At 46.1% G+C, this 14797-nt stretch overlaps 1 protein-coding gene across 2 annotated transcripts in view; it reads left to right on the plus strand.

Annotated features, from left to right (window-relative positions):
* EMB25 (DEAD/DEAH box helicase) overlaps window positions 1–14797 on the plus strand; it is a 213783-nt gene that overhangs the window by 162782 nt on the left and 36204 nt on the right. For both annotated transcript variants that reach the window (XM_087676228.1, XM_087676227.1), the window contains exon 12: window positions 7965–8189. In XM_087676228.1, the coding sequence (XP_087532354.1) occupies window positions 7965–8189 (225 nt within the window). The remainder of the gene's footprint in view (window positions 1–7964; window positions 8190–14797) is intronic.

A 14797-nucleotide genomic window follows, 5' to 3' on the forward strand; every position in this document is an offset into this window, starting at 1 on the left:
TCATGAATGTAGATGAGTATTTTTCGGATGCACAGTTGATATCCACCACCTTGAATTTCTTACCTCCTTCGTACTTGTCTTTTCATACTGCATTGAACCTCACCATGAGGATTGCTGAGCACCCACTCACTTTTATTCAGCTGGTTAGTTTGCTTCTAGAGGAGGAGCAAACACGGAAAAATAGTGGTGTGGATGCTATAGTCTCTGAGCAGGCTTTTGTAGCAAGACAGAAAGGCAAAAACAGCAAGGTGAAAAATGCTCCACAGAGTTCTGGCACTTCTGGCACATCGCAAAAATTGGAATTGGCTTCATTTCACATTGCACATCGGCACAACATAGATCGTGGAGGGGATCCTATTGGGTCAAGGGATTCTCATGGTACAGCTCACCTTGGGAGATGCAGTCTATGAGCTATTGGCCAGTTCACCCTATGCTTTCATGAAGGGAATCATCTACATGGTTCCTTGGTATAGTGGTTTCACAGTGCAGGCATTCGCGCTCCACAATAGGTTCCTTAGACACCTGGTGACCCTACGCTCACCTGGATTGGCGATAGAGTATCGCTAGTTAGTGGAAAACTTTGGATAGCTCTGCGGCACTGTCTTTCCCGCCTCTTTTGGGGACGCAATGATAGCCGCGAGAGTCCCAAAGGTATAGGTGGCAGTGAAGGAGACAAAGAATATACCACAATTTCTAGAGATCTAGGTATTATGACTAGGTAGCCAAGGCAGTGCCTGCGTTGCCATGACTTTGGGCATCAGGCAATAAAGTGCATGGGCTTTGGAGCCAAGGCGCCATCGCCGATAGACCCAAAGGTAGATGCAGATGGCTTTACACGGGTCCAAAGACGACAGAGAGGGAGACGATAGGTGGGCCTGCAGTCAGCCCCTCAGACATAGCCACAATAGCAGGTTGTAGGGTGCAGGAGGGCAAGCGTTGTCCCCTCGGCAGAGTACCATGCGGCCCCTTCTCCTCGCCGCACGTGGAACGACCATAGGCCCACCCCCCACGGAGGCGTCACAGGCCACCTCACCTGTGGGTCCACACCCCCCCCCCCCCCCCCCCCCCCCCCAAGCCCACAGCTCCCCCTCTCTAGAGCTACCAGCCCTCCCCCACACTCGCCTTGTGCATCCAACCACCCCCCTCCATCCTTGCCCTTCCCATCATCACGCCCACCGACCATCCCACTTGATCCCCACCCAGTATAGGTGATCCCCCCCACCCCCCATAGGCAAGGAGGAGTCCCATACATCGACATCCTCCACTCACTGATAGTCGAGCCTCCCTCCCCTCCCCCCCCTCCCCCTCCCCCCCATCCTAAGAGGCACCACCTCATCCGTCCATGTTGCCCGTCACACTTTTCTGAGACAAGTGCAGCTGCTACTACAGGAGTTTTTTCGTAGTGGGCCGTGGTCTTACCTAAGAGTTGCGGAGTGCAGAGAGTTCATCACCGAATGGACCAAACTATGCCTTCTTCCTTCAGACCTCTCACACAGGAGACTAGAGGTGAAGAGTGAGGTGGCAGACCACATCTCCTAGTGGATGGGAGAAGGTGGATTGGTACTTTTCTCCCAGCAGTGGCCAAGTTGCATGATGGACATTGACTGGTTAGCACCCCCATGGTCCGCGCCCGAGGGCTACCATAGGGAAGTGGAGTTTACCGTCCAGGCCGGCAACGAAGCATATCTGCATGCCTCATCGCTCTTCCTTGTCAGCAGCTTCCACACCATGTTCGGTCAGTAACAGGTTTCCTTATGAGTTTACATCTTGCATCGTGGAATGTGAATAGCCTCCACTAAAGTGGAGCACGTGGTTCTAGGAAATTGATTGTTCGGCAGGAGCTACACCTTGCCCTTGCTGGACGGATCGACATCTTACCTCTACAAGAGCGCAAGCTCGCTCATGTCCAAGCCTAGCGGGTAGGGAAGGTACTCCTGGGCAGTTCACACACCTACTGGGAGCACGCCATCAGTGCCCACGGCAAGAGTGAAGGTGTATGCACCTCTATTGGTCCGAGTCTCACCGCCTGTGTATGAGACCACGGGACGATAGTAGCAAGGAGGGTTCTATGAATCAGATTCGATATTGGGGGCTCGTGCCTTGGAGTCCTGAATGCCTATGCCCCTACTGAGGTTAGGGCACGCAACAGGTTTTGGGTGGAGATCACAACAGACTCCCAGAGGTGAACTCTTGGATTGTTGGAGGAGACTTCAACAACCTAGAGGCCTTAGAGGACTAGCAGGGCAGAGGCGTAAACTACTAGGGCATGGTTGGGGAGGTGCAGGAGGCATGGGAGGTCTTTCTACTGGCAGTAAGAGCACGCAATGCTTGGAGAGACCCAGCTTTCCAGAGGAGGGAGAGGTTGTTAGACTTCTCTTGGGGATACTGGCAGCTAGGTGGAGTCTCGCTGGAGTGGTTGGATAGGTTCTATGTGGGAGAGTGGGAATGCTCTCGCAGAGGCCAGGTAAGGCAATTGGTGGGCACCACTCTGCCTGATCATTGCCTGGTTCTCCTAACACTTGATCCCCCACCATCTGCCCTAGACACACGATCCTGTCAGATCCTTGACTCAATCTATAGGACGGAGAAGGTGAAGAGACAGATTGAGCAGATTTGGACTAGGGAGTGGGGCAAGAGGGACCGTATTGTAGAGGAGATGGTAGAGGTCCTAGCCCAGTCGAGTAGTATTTACCAAGAGGCAGCCCTACAGACCAAGTAGCAAAGCTGGGAGGAGGAGAAAGCACTCCGACGGGACCTAGCCACACAGAGATTACTACAAGAGACACCAGGGGATCCCATCCTCCACGCACAGATGCGCATGCGAGCTGCCGACGCCGGCCTAGAGGACAAGCACTCGGAGTTCTCATTTGGCACCTCAAGAGCCTTCTGGGCGCAGAAGGGAGACACAATGTGCAAGGAGTTTTTCCAGGTGCACCAGCCCGGCACCTCAGGAGAACAGATACGCATCCTTCGAGGTCAGTATGGGAGGACTCGTTCTAGACCAGATGAGGTGATGGAGATTGCCACCGACTACTACAGACGCCTTTTCCAACAGGAGAGAGCCTCAACTAGAGGACAAGGATGTATATAGCAGGTCTGGGACCTGGTCCCTGTCCCTCATCACAGAGGAGATGGGATGCTCCCTCCTAGCCCCCTTCACAGAGAAGGACTAGAGGTGGCTTTTCATACACAGGTCTGGAAGAAATGCCCGGGAGAGGATGGCCTCTCTAAGACCTTATTCACTACCTACGGGGAAGTGGTGAGGGACCCCCTACTGATGGCTTTCTAGTTGATCTTCACTTCAAGATAGATGCCAGGGAGTCTTTCGGCAGGCCTTATTAGTCTTCCCCCCAAAGAGGGAGACCAGTTGGAGCTTTCCGAGTGGAGACGAATCACACTTTTGTTAGTGTCCTATAAGCCATTCGCAAAGATGATTGGTAGGCAACTACGCCCCATGCTTCCAGACATCATCCATGACACACAGACAGGCTCTGTCCAAGATAGGAGCATCCTTGACAATGTATTCACTTTCTTTGAGGTGACAGAGTGGGCTTAGTACAGTGGGCAAAGACTGGCCATACTACTCTTGGATTTTGAGAAAGCTTATGACAGGGTGGACTGGGACTTCCTAGAGGGCACCATGGTGAGGTTGGGTTTCCCTCAGGCTTGGATTCACGGGGTCTCCGCACTTTATAGATCTGCCACCAATAGGGTTCTCATAGGTGATAGGTGTGGGGAGGAGTTTCGGCTAGAGAGATCGGTATGGCAGGGCTGCCCCCTGGCCCCGTACTTGTTCTTACTCTTTGCAAAGGCGATGTCTCACTTCGTCAGGTCACGTGTAGACTCAGAGTGTATAGATGATACAACACTCTACGTAGAGGACGATGAGTTGATGCTGGAGAGAGTGAGAGTGGCTCTCGAGGTGTTCTGTATTGCAGCGGAAGCGAAAATCAACTGGCGAATGTCGGTTGGTTTTCTTACAGACCTAGACTCTAGCACAAAGTGAGGCGTCCACTTGGGATTTAGATGGGTATGTAGAGGGCAAACCATCCGTTACCTTGGGTACCAGGTGGGACTCAACATCACTCCTGCCCAGTAGTTTCTTCCAGTCCTTGACTCTATTCGAAGGAAGTTGACCTACTGGAGTACTACTCGCCTTTCCCTAGCAAGTTGAGCCCTGCTGGTTAACTAGGTCCTCCTAGCGATAGCTTGGCACATTGCCTCATGTTGGTGCTTCTCCTTGTCTTGTGTAGTTCAACTTCGTTGCCTAGTACGAAACTTGCTTAGGGCCGTGCCAAACGGTTGTAGGGATTCTCGGGCCAAGGTGGCGTGGGTGACCATCATTTGGCATTGGTTAGAGGGAGGGCTTGGGATCATAGATGCAGAGTATTAGGGTATGGCCCTCTTGGGCAAGCTAGTAGTCTATGGCCTCACACTAGGAGGGCAAACCTAGAAGGTCCTATTGCAGGAGGGTCTCCAGGATTGTAGACCGAGGCTTGGCGGTGATTGGAGGTTGTCTCTAAGATGGATCTTCACGACGGCCCAGATCACCCCTCCCAAATCCCCCTTCCTATGCAACCTGCTTCCTGTGTGCCAGGGTCTCGGTAAGGCCCTAATTCAGAGCCCCCCAAGCAGCTAGGAGGAGATAGACCGCCACGTGGTAATCTAGAACCCCTTGGTTAGAGATCGGGATGGGGTACAAATTAGCGAGCGCCCCCACATCTAGTGGGCTGGTTGGGAGGCCAGACCGGCCTGTACCATCAGGACATGGCAGGAAGTGTACAGGATGGTGGAGGAGGAGGTGCTGAAGCGATCATCAGGCTGCGAGAGAGGAGTTGAGTTGAGGAGAAGGAAGATTGACGCAACAATACCTCAAGAGTGGCGTGCTCCCCCGATACGAGAGCCGGTAGAGGCCGGGGAGGTATGGGCCACTAGGTTTTCACTAGCAGGTATCCCCCTACAGGTGACAGGTAGAGCGGGTGGCGTGCCACATGGGAGGTTCTTCATCATGCAAGAAGGGGGGTGTCTAGCCCTTGACAGAGGGCAGCAGGATGAGGGGATAGTTGTCCTCTCATGGAGGAGGATTCAGGTGGTTGGTCTTCAGGGGAAGACATGGCGGCTATCGCCCTCTTTGTCGGTACTACAGAATCCATACTTCTTTATGATGATGTCTATCTTGGGCTACTTACAAGCAAAAATATTTTTCTCAAAGCCATGGCCTTTTCTTCCTCTAGGTGATCTCAGTGAGGCTTTTGATTTGACACTTGTGCAAAGTTCATTGTTCTACAATAGTGTATTAATATAAGTAGGAGTAACTTTATGTATCACACAAATAGATGTGAATAACTAAATGTCATATTGAATAATTGTATCTATCTTCTTGAGCACTTGATCTCAAATATTTTAGTCGAGTTTAGTCTAGTTTTTTATGCTCAAACTTATAAAATGGATATCAAACATATGTTTTTTGAGGTGTTCATTGGAGTAAATACGTTTGCAATCTAATGGAGCTAAGAAGTATTGAGCATGTTCCCCTCTCGTGAGCTTGCGTTGTAAACAAACAAGAGACTTATTCAAAGTCTATAAGGCAATAGCTTTGATATTTTAATATTTTCACAATCAAACAATGGTAAATTTAAGCTCACAAACATGCTCCTTATTTAGCATGGTGAAGAGCTAGCACAAGTTCATTGTTTCATATTCATGGAGGAAAACGCCATTCCACCATATGCATTTGATCATTATAGTGAAGAGCTAGCATAAGTTCATGGTTTAATGATTATGGAGGAAAGCACCATTCTCCGATATGCATGTGATCATGATTCGTAGCAGGTACTGGGCAAAGCACAGCATCATGGAGGCTTTTCGACAGACCTAGTGCCGCTTATGGGATAGCTGGAGGTCGAGGAGGGTATGGTATTTCTTATGATTGGTGGCACATGCAGGCTTGGCGGTGGGAAGTTGGTTAGCCCAGATGCAAAAGGAGGGTGGTTGTAAACGCTGCACACGGCAACCTCTAGAATATCCAAAGCACTGCCTTGGGTCGTGTGAGGTGGCGCAGCTCGTGTCGAGAGGAGCATGCCGCATCCTCCGCCGTATAGCACCCAGCCTTGGATGTATCTCATGGGGAGCTTTCTGCTGGCAAGCAGTCAGCCAGGGCCATCACCTTTTGTATGAGGCTGGGATGCAGGATACGATATTCATTATTGAGGCAGGGTCATGCACAGTGGTCGGTTCGGAGGCTCTACCCATCCGCCAAGTATTGGAGCCCATAGCAGATTGCTTTAAGGTATGGGAGATAATAGGGATCTAGAAGGCATGGTGTCGGAAGGTTTTTGGCGGAGAGAGACTTTTAGTACATGCGACTTTAGAAGAGCTTTGGACATCCATCATCCACAACCTCTGCAGCTGATGGGACTAGGTGCAAGGCGAGTCTGGTGCTCGTCAAGAGCTCCGATCTCATTTCATGCGCACTTGGGGTGCCCAAGACCTGTTTTTCATGATGGAGGCAGGCAGCCCCAGATGGCGATACACCCCCCCTCCATGGCTTCTTGCCCCCATCCCCCCTAGACCACCCTGAGAGGCTTGTACACTTGATATATATGTGACTCTGCAGCAAGATGGGGTGTTAAGCGGCCTTAAAATTAGCCTAAAAGTTAATCTCAAATTAAGGGTTAATTTCTTTGAACTCTCATATAGCTTAAAAACATTCTCTAGATAAAACTTATTCCACATACAAAACTTGAGAGTATTTTATATGATTATTGGCTCATAACATTCTATAGTTTCATTTGGAATCCTTCATTCTCACAACTCCATAAGCTACCATTTCTCATATCATGGCCAATCCCATCAACACCCCACTCTGACCATCCTAGGAGCAAGCTCCAGCTAGTCTGTTGAGTGTGAGCACTTCCTTGTATTCAGGTTTTTCTGAAGTAATATAATTAGGCACACTTTATTTGCAAAAAAAAGAAAAAAAAGTGATACTATAGGATCAATGGTTTGTAGACTTTAGCTGATACTATAGGACCAATGGTTTGGGACTTGAAGTGATGCTTAACGAGAAAATTGTTATATATGTTTAACATATATTGAATTAACACATGTTGACGTGAACATCATCTTATGAGCCAAAAATATGAACTGTAGTCCCACAAAATTGTCACTAATTTGGGGTATAATATGTGGTGTTATAGGGAGACATCATTTGATTGTCCCTTTACCCTATAAGATGCATATTCTAACCGTGACCAAAACTAGGCCTCTCTTTGCCAAAAGAATTGAATCTTGGATGATTTGAAACCAAAGTGTCTTGTCACTTGAAGATGTTACAGTTGTGGCTTTTAGAAAATCTTGCTAGTCAAAGCATGATAAAATGGCCATGTGTAGAAAGTGTTACTGAAACACACAAAACACATATGACAAGGTAACATAGGCTGAAAAGATTACCTCATTCACTGTGTTTTCAGATTTCTAATTCGATTGGAAGTATCTGTCCTTTCTGTAACTAGCTTAGATTTAAAGGTCAGATATGCTGTAAATGGTGGCATCAGCACAATCATATTGATAAAAGAAAAGATTTGAGACTCACTGTGTGTACCTCTTACTCTTGAGTGTACTACTTCCTTTATAGTATTCATAGCTTAGTTGGCTGTACTGGCACGCAAATAACATGTGGAATGGTAGAAATATTTAAGGACAGATGGTGAAATCAATGCTTTTGAAGGAGTAACTGTTTTTGTCAGGCTATAATTCAATATTTGTTTCTTATAAGATACACAAGCATACCAAGCATGTACACTGTAATTTTGTGTAATACTGAATTATAATGTTCCCTTTCGTATTTCTAGTATTGACTTTGATAGGTGAACTTTCTGTTGTAGACTAGGAAAGTTCTCCTTGGTTTAAGTGAAAAAGGTTCTTTGCCTATGGTATTTTAAAAATATTCCTGCTTGGTATAGCTGCCTGAAGTAGAGGAGATGGAGCATGCTCTTTTTGAGAAACGGAAGATCATTCTAAAGCTAAAGAAACAGATGAAAGCCACAAAAGCAAGCAAGGAGTTTTTGCAGGCTTTGGCCTTGGATAAATTACGCCGTGCAAAGGTAACTCATTTGCAAAAGAAAAGGTCCCAAATATTAACGCGGATAAGCCAAATGCAACCGTCAGGCTGGCCAGAATTTCTTCAGGTACTTTCTTGTGTTTTCAAGAATGTGATCCTCGCAGGATTTGTAAAGAAAATCATAGTTAGGGGTTGAAGAGAGTTAATGTGCTATTTCCAGATTAAAGTGTTATGATCATTCACTTTTGTCAGTTGCTGCTCATAGACAACTTACAGAAATTAGAGTGCTTTCTGAAAAGGAAAAGAAATACACATAAATGTCGCTGTCTGCCAAAGCCACTGTCAGATGAACAGATGTGAACATCGATTGGAGTTTAGGCTTTGTGCAGGTAAATGCCAGTTAGGGGCTTACCTCTTTAAGCTGTAGAATATCAACTAGAAATCTGGTCACAGTTTGCAAGGCATGGAGCACTCCCCTCACAGTGTCGTGAAATAAGGTAGTCAGTTAGGGGCTTATCTCTGTTAGTTATTAGAATATCAACCAGAAATCCAGCGGTCACATCTCTGCTACTGTAAGTCTGAGTTTGCAAGGGATGCCACACTCCCCTCCGTGTTGATAAGAAACTAAATGAGATAAGCTATAGAACACCCAGAAAAATGAGAGGTACTCTTCGCATCTCTTGCAAAGAGAAGGCAAGGGAACGTGAGCAGTAGAAGAGCTTGAAGTGAAAGGAGTGCATATGAACATGCCAGTATAGAATTGGGCATTCCAATCACCTCAGGTTGGCTTAGGCATATGGATGTTCTAACAATTTGAGCACCCCATTTCCATGATCAGCTCCAAGATTATAACTTCACATGCTGAAGTCTTCCTGCTTTGGAAGTTTGTTACTTATGGCATATCATTTGCCAAGATGGGCCTCCTAACATGTAGTTTGGAGAATCGGTGAGGAGATGTTGCTCCTAGATCCTAGATCCCCTTAACTGCTAGTTGCTTCAACTTGCCAATGAAAACCTTTTCCATACATGTCAAGACTCAAAGGCCCTCTACATATCATCTGCAAAGGGCACCTGCTGGCACACTAGAGGCTTGGAAGACTTGACCTCTTCATCTTAAAAATCTGTGAACTTGGTCCTTCAAACCTATTCCTTGTTTACTCGCAAGTCTTATGGACAGACCAACAGCAAACCTCCTTTGAATTTCCCTTCTCATCTGTTCTTTTATGCCAGCTGAAAATGCCCAAACCTGTCCCCCATTGTTGTGCCAACCCATGGTACAGAATGTAGAAATGATTCTAACAGTGTAAATAGATTGCGTGCCAATTGAATTTGTTCACATTTAAGGAACACAACATTGTTGCATATTGTCTTCACTGTTGGGAATAAAGGCCTTTTAAATGTGCTCGGGTGTGAACACACTCTTAGCACTTATACTTACACATATATATCTATCTAAAAACCTAAAGGTATACACTCGTCATTGTACCTGAAAACGTGCTCACTCTTTACTCTGCTCTCTCTCACTCTCTCTGTCTCTCACTACGCATTGCGACATTCTATCTTGATCTCCGTGCCTAACCAGTCCCTACAAACTGGTATCAGAGCAGAGCGCACGCTCTCTAAGGTCTAAGGCAGCTCATGTACAGCAGTTGAGTGTGTATCCGTCGCCAGACAGGAGAGAGGAAACAATCCAGGTGATCAGCGACACGGGTAGGACCAGGCGACTGGTCAGAAGGCTTAAATTTACAAGCCAAGACCCGGAAGACGAAGACATAGTACCACCTGCTTATCTTAGGGTCAAACTCACTGCGAAAAGAGAGCATACTATCGATGCTCTGATTGATGAAGGAGTAGATTTTAATATCTTGACCTATGAATCATGGACCCTACTAGGCCAACCAGAGCTCACACCGACTAATGCAACTCTTAGCCCTTAAGGGGGACAACTGGACTTCATGTCCAGCACTACAGCCTGGTGACAACGACCAGACTAGGTCTGAAGACACGCTGCACGCAACACCAGATGAAACGCGCTGCAGGTGACAGTCTTCAGGTACGTGACAGGTCAGCGCCGAGGACTGACTAGCAACAGCTTCCGACTTGCAGGCGACAGCTCCCGTGGCATCAGGCGGCAGTTTCTGCAAGGCGACAGGCCACGACGGCAAGCGGTTGGTCAACGGGAGCAGATTCGCCATTTTCCTTTGCAAAATTTTTAAAAAAATTTCAAAGGTTCCTTGCAAACAAGCACAGGCTGCAAGTGACAGTCTTCAGGTACGTGGCAGGTCAGCGACTGATTGGCAACAGCTTTCCACTTGTAGGCGACAGCTCCCGTGGCATCAGGCGGCAGTTTCTGCAAGGCGACAGGTCACGACGGCAGGCAGTTGGTCAACGGGAGCAGATTCGCCATTTTCCTTTGCGAAAATTTTTAAAATTTTTCAAAGGTTCCCTGCAAATTAGCCCTTTGCTCACTGACGGGCATTTGTGCGTGTAGGCGCTGTCAGGATTTTGGGCAGATTCAGGCCCAAAAATTTGGTGCTTTTCTCGAATTTGGGGATCTTAACATAGAATTGGACAATCTGACTTAGAAATTGCAAAGTCGGTGCACATTTGCCCGGGAATTTTGGGGCTTTTCACATTTTAGTTAAATTCTTTCAATTTCATTGAAATTAGTGCACACAGGACTTGGAAAATTTGGGGATTTGTCTAGATTTGATGCGAGCAAGATGCAACAATGAAATCTGTCTCGGAAATTGCAGGAATTTGTGACATTTTGTCCCCGAGATTTGGGGCTTTTAATGTACATGCGCAAATTGGGCTGAAATTTACCCAATTTCTCGACATTGATGCACATTGGACCTCATGCAATTTGGGGATTTTGCAGTTTGGGCAAAATTTGTGCAGCATTTGGTCATTTTATGTACATGCAGGTTGAATTCCGTGCAATTTGGACATCAACACTTGGTAAAATTTGAGGGTTGGGGGTTTTGTTGAAATTGCTCTATTTTGGCAAAACTGGCATGTCCTGTGCATGACAAAGGAAATGCAGATGTGTGTTCGATGCTTTGAGCACAAAATTTTGGGGCTTTTAACTGTTCATGTCAAATTTTATGCCCATGTACAACAAAAATTGCAGCTGAAATTTTGGAGTTCCTCATGTAATGTGATGCACATGCCCTTGGAACAGCTATAATCAGTTGGATAATCTTGTAGCACATGGTTTGGTGCTTTTGAAAATTTAATTACAGATCTGAAATCTGTGTTTCCGCATGGTCATTTTTTGCTGAATTGATACTTGTTTGTACCTTGGTCACTTGGGTGATAGTTTGGCCCTGCATTTGCTGGTTTTTTTGTCACATTTGGGCTGAAAATCATGGCTGGCAGCAATGACAGCAGTAATCTGATGCACATAAAGAAGCTTGAAGGTGCACACAATTTTGTAGTTTGGCAAAAGCAGTGCTACAATATCCTGTTACAAAAGAAGCAAGCCAAGCCGATCAAAACCAAAGGGGCAAAGCCCGCGGACATGGATCAGGATGATTGGGATGATACATGAAGTGGATACAAAGTATCACTTTGCAACCTCTGGCAATAACCCTAGATCCCTTATAGATCTTCCATTTTCCATCACCAAAGGTGGTATGAAAACCATCATCATCTAGCTGCCTTGTGCTAATCAAGCTGTTCTTGAGCTAAGGTATATGCAGTACATGTTGAAGTGTAAAGACAGAGCCATGCTGAAACTGTAACTGCACACTGCCAATACCTGCAACCTCACATGCATAGTTGTCCCCAAGATGGACAACACCATCTCGACCCCCTGTATCAGTGGAAAACCACTCACGATGAGGGGTGACATGAAAGGAAGCACCTGAATCAAGAATCCAGGTATGGATGTCATTATCTGTGTGTGTGTGACCATGTTGTTGCTGTGACCAAGTAGCCAAGCGTTTCTTTGTGGCATGGCCAATTGGGACACCTGAGTGAAATAGGAATGAAAGTGCTTTCTCGTTTGGGTTACTTGCCTTGTCTTCGTTATGCTGATTTTGAGCATTCTAATCATTGCATTTATGGCAAACATGCACAGACATCTCACAAAAAGTCTCTTTCTTTGAAATCTTCTCCTCTAGAGTTAGTGCATTCGGATGTATGTCAAATGCCAGGATTATCTTTAGGGGGAAAGAAATATTTTGTCACCTTTGTCAATGATGCTACACGGGAAGTATGGGTTTACCCTATTCGTAGCAAGGATGAAGTGCTTGACAAGTTAAAAAAATTCTTGGCATTGGCTGAAAATCAGACACATAAGACGCTTAAGTGTCTTCGCTCTGACAATAGTGGGGAATGTGTCCAAGGCTTTTCAGGCATTTTGTGACAACAAAGGGATAAGGAGGGAGCTCATTGCCCCTCATAATCCACCCCAAAATGGAGTTGCAGAGCGTAAGAATCAGACCATACAGGATAAGGTCCGTATGATGCTGTCTCATGCTGTATTACCCCGTGGTTTTTGGGCAGAGACTATTATGATTATTGTATACTTAATTAATCGGTCCCCAAGAAGCGTGGTTAGGCAAGCCACCTTCATATGCTATCCTGAAAGTGTTTGGCTGCGAGGCTTTTGTGCACATTCGTAAAGAAAAATACAGCAAACTTGAGCCAAAGTCTTGTAAATGCGTTTTTCTAGGATATGGTGATGAGGGTGAAATGGGGTATAGACTATGGGATCCCAAGAAAAGGAAAGTAGTACGCAGCAATGATGTTATCTTCCGGGACGATCGCATGTATAAATAGCTTGAAAAGACCGATGAGGTCCGTAGGGTTGTATTCCGGGAAGAAATATCTTTTGGACAGCAAAATGTGCCCGTTGTACAACAGCAAATAGCTGCTGTAAATGAATCTGTAAATGCTGGAAATGATCAGCCGGCTATTGCCCATGAAAATGAGCCATTATATGTGCAAGAACAGCCAAGACAACAAGCTGTTAATGCTGATTTTCAGGCTGAAATGCCAGGACAGCATGCTGAAAATGGAAATTTGCAAGAACAACCAGCAAACAATGACCATTGGGTTAGGAGATCGTCTAGGGCTACTAGACAACCTGACAGGTTTGTTCCTGGTGCAATTAATGTGGCTGATTAAGTCATATTGACAAACTGTGGTGAACCGTCTTGCTTCAAGGAAGCAATGGATAAATAGGACAGCAATAAATGGTATAAAGCTATGTTGTCAGAGATGGAATCTCTTTAAAAAAATGGCACTTGGGACTTGGTGCAGTTGTCTAAAGGGTGTTAATCCTCAAACGAACGAAGGTGAAAAATCCGGAAAAGCTAAAGAAAAAGACAAAGGCCAAGGCAAAGTGAAATGGAAGACAAGGATGCACAAGGAGAAAAGTCCTAAATAAGGGAGAAAGACGCGTAAGAAAAAGCGCAAGTCAATACTTTTGTAAAAGAGCGCAAGCGCATCATGGTTTAATTCAAGGAGCGCCGAGCTCTCACCCGTGCAATTTGTAAATGTAGACGGGTGGTGGAAAGGAAGCTAGGAAGATAGAAGGACAATGGGAAAAATGAGATAGGCTACGGCCGGCCATGTAAAAAAGGGGAAAAGGGGATGACCGCCCAAAAGAGATTTAGGGTTTTGTATATAAAATTGAAAAGTGAATGAGAAGCTCATTCTTGTGTGTGGCCAAAAGTGGCTCTCCTTTTTTTCTTCTTCTCCTTGTTCTTGCTTGCTTGAGCTTGTGCTTGAGAGAGTGTGAGAGTGTGAGGGAGTGAGTATGTGAGGGTGAGGGACCGGGGAGGAGAAGCTCTCCATCTTCTCCTCTCTTCTTCTCTTCTCTTCTCTTTTCTTGTCTTGCTCGCGGCAATGGAGCTTGAAGCGTGGAGCTTGAGGATGGAGCGTGTTTGAAGCTTGCACTTGGATCGTGGAGCTACCGGAGTGCGCGGGAGAGGAGGTAACTCGATCGGCATGGAGGTAAGCTTACTACACCCATAGATATGGATGGCGCGCTGGCTATGTTAGAGGTAGCCATTAGTGCTCGGCTTGGAATGCTTGAATAATAAGCGGTCCGTGGGTCTTGGCGGTTGAGCGAAAGCTCCCACAAAGGGCAGAAAACCCTTCAATGCAAATGGGATTGACTTTGATGAGATTTTCTCTCTTGTAGTCAAGATAACTGCATTGAGAACCATTTCGAGTTTCGTTGCAGTTGAGGATATGGAGCTCATATAGATGGATGTAAAGACCACGTTTTTACATGGTGATCTGCATGAAGACACATATATATGCAGCAACTTGAAGGGTTTGTTGACCAAGGGAAAGAAAAAGTGGTATGTAAACTCAAAAGGAGTTTGTATGGGTTGAAACAAGCACCAAGAGAATGGTATCATAAGTTTGATACATTCATGCAGTCCCAAGGCTTTTATAGAAGTCAAGTGGATCATTTCTGTACACCAAGAAGGCAACAGATGGCAGCCTGATTATCTTGGTTTTGTATATTGATCACATGTTGATTGTTGGCAGGGATACTCATGCCTTGGATTTATTGAAGCAAAGTCTTCATGGCAGCTTTGACATAAAGGATCTTGGTGATGCAAATCACATTCTTGGAATGCGGATACTTAGAGATAGATCGAAAGGCTTACTCTATCTATCTCAGCAGGAGTATATCTCCAAAGTTTTGTAGCGTTTCAATATGGAGGGGGGGGAACAATTGGAGTTTCATTGCCTCCATATGTGAAACTT

The sequence above is a fragment of the Lygodium microphyllum genome, chromosome 4 (genome assembly GCF_053477565.2).
Source record: "Lygodium microphyllum isolate KBCC chromosome 4, Lygodium_microphyllum_v1.1.10, whole genome shotgun sequence".
NCBI lineage: Eukaryota > Viridiplantae > Streptophyta > Polypodiopsida > Schizaeales > Lygodiaceae > Lygodium > Lygodium microphyllum.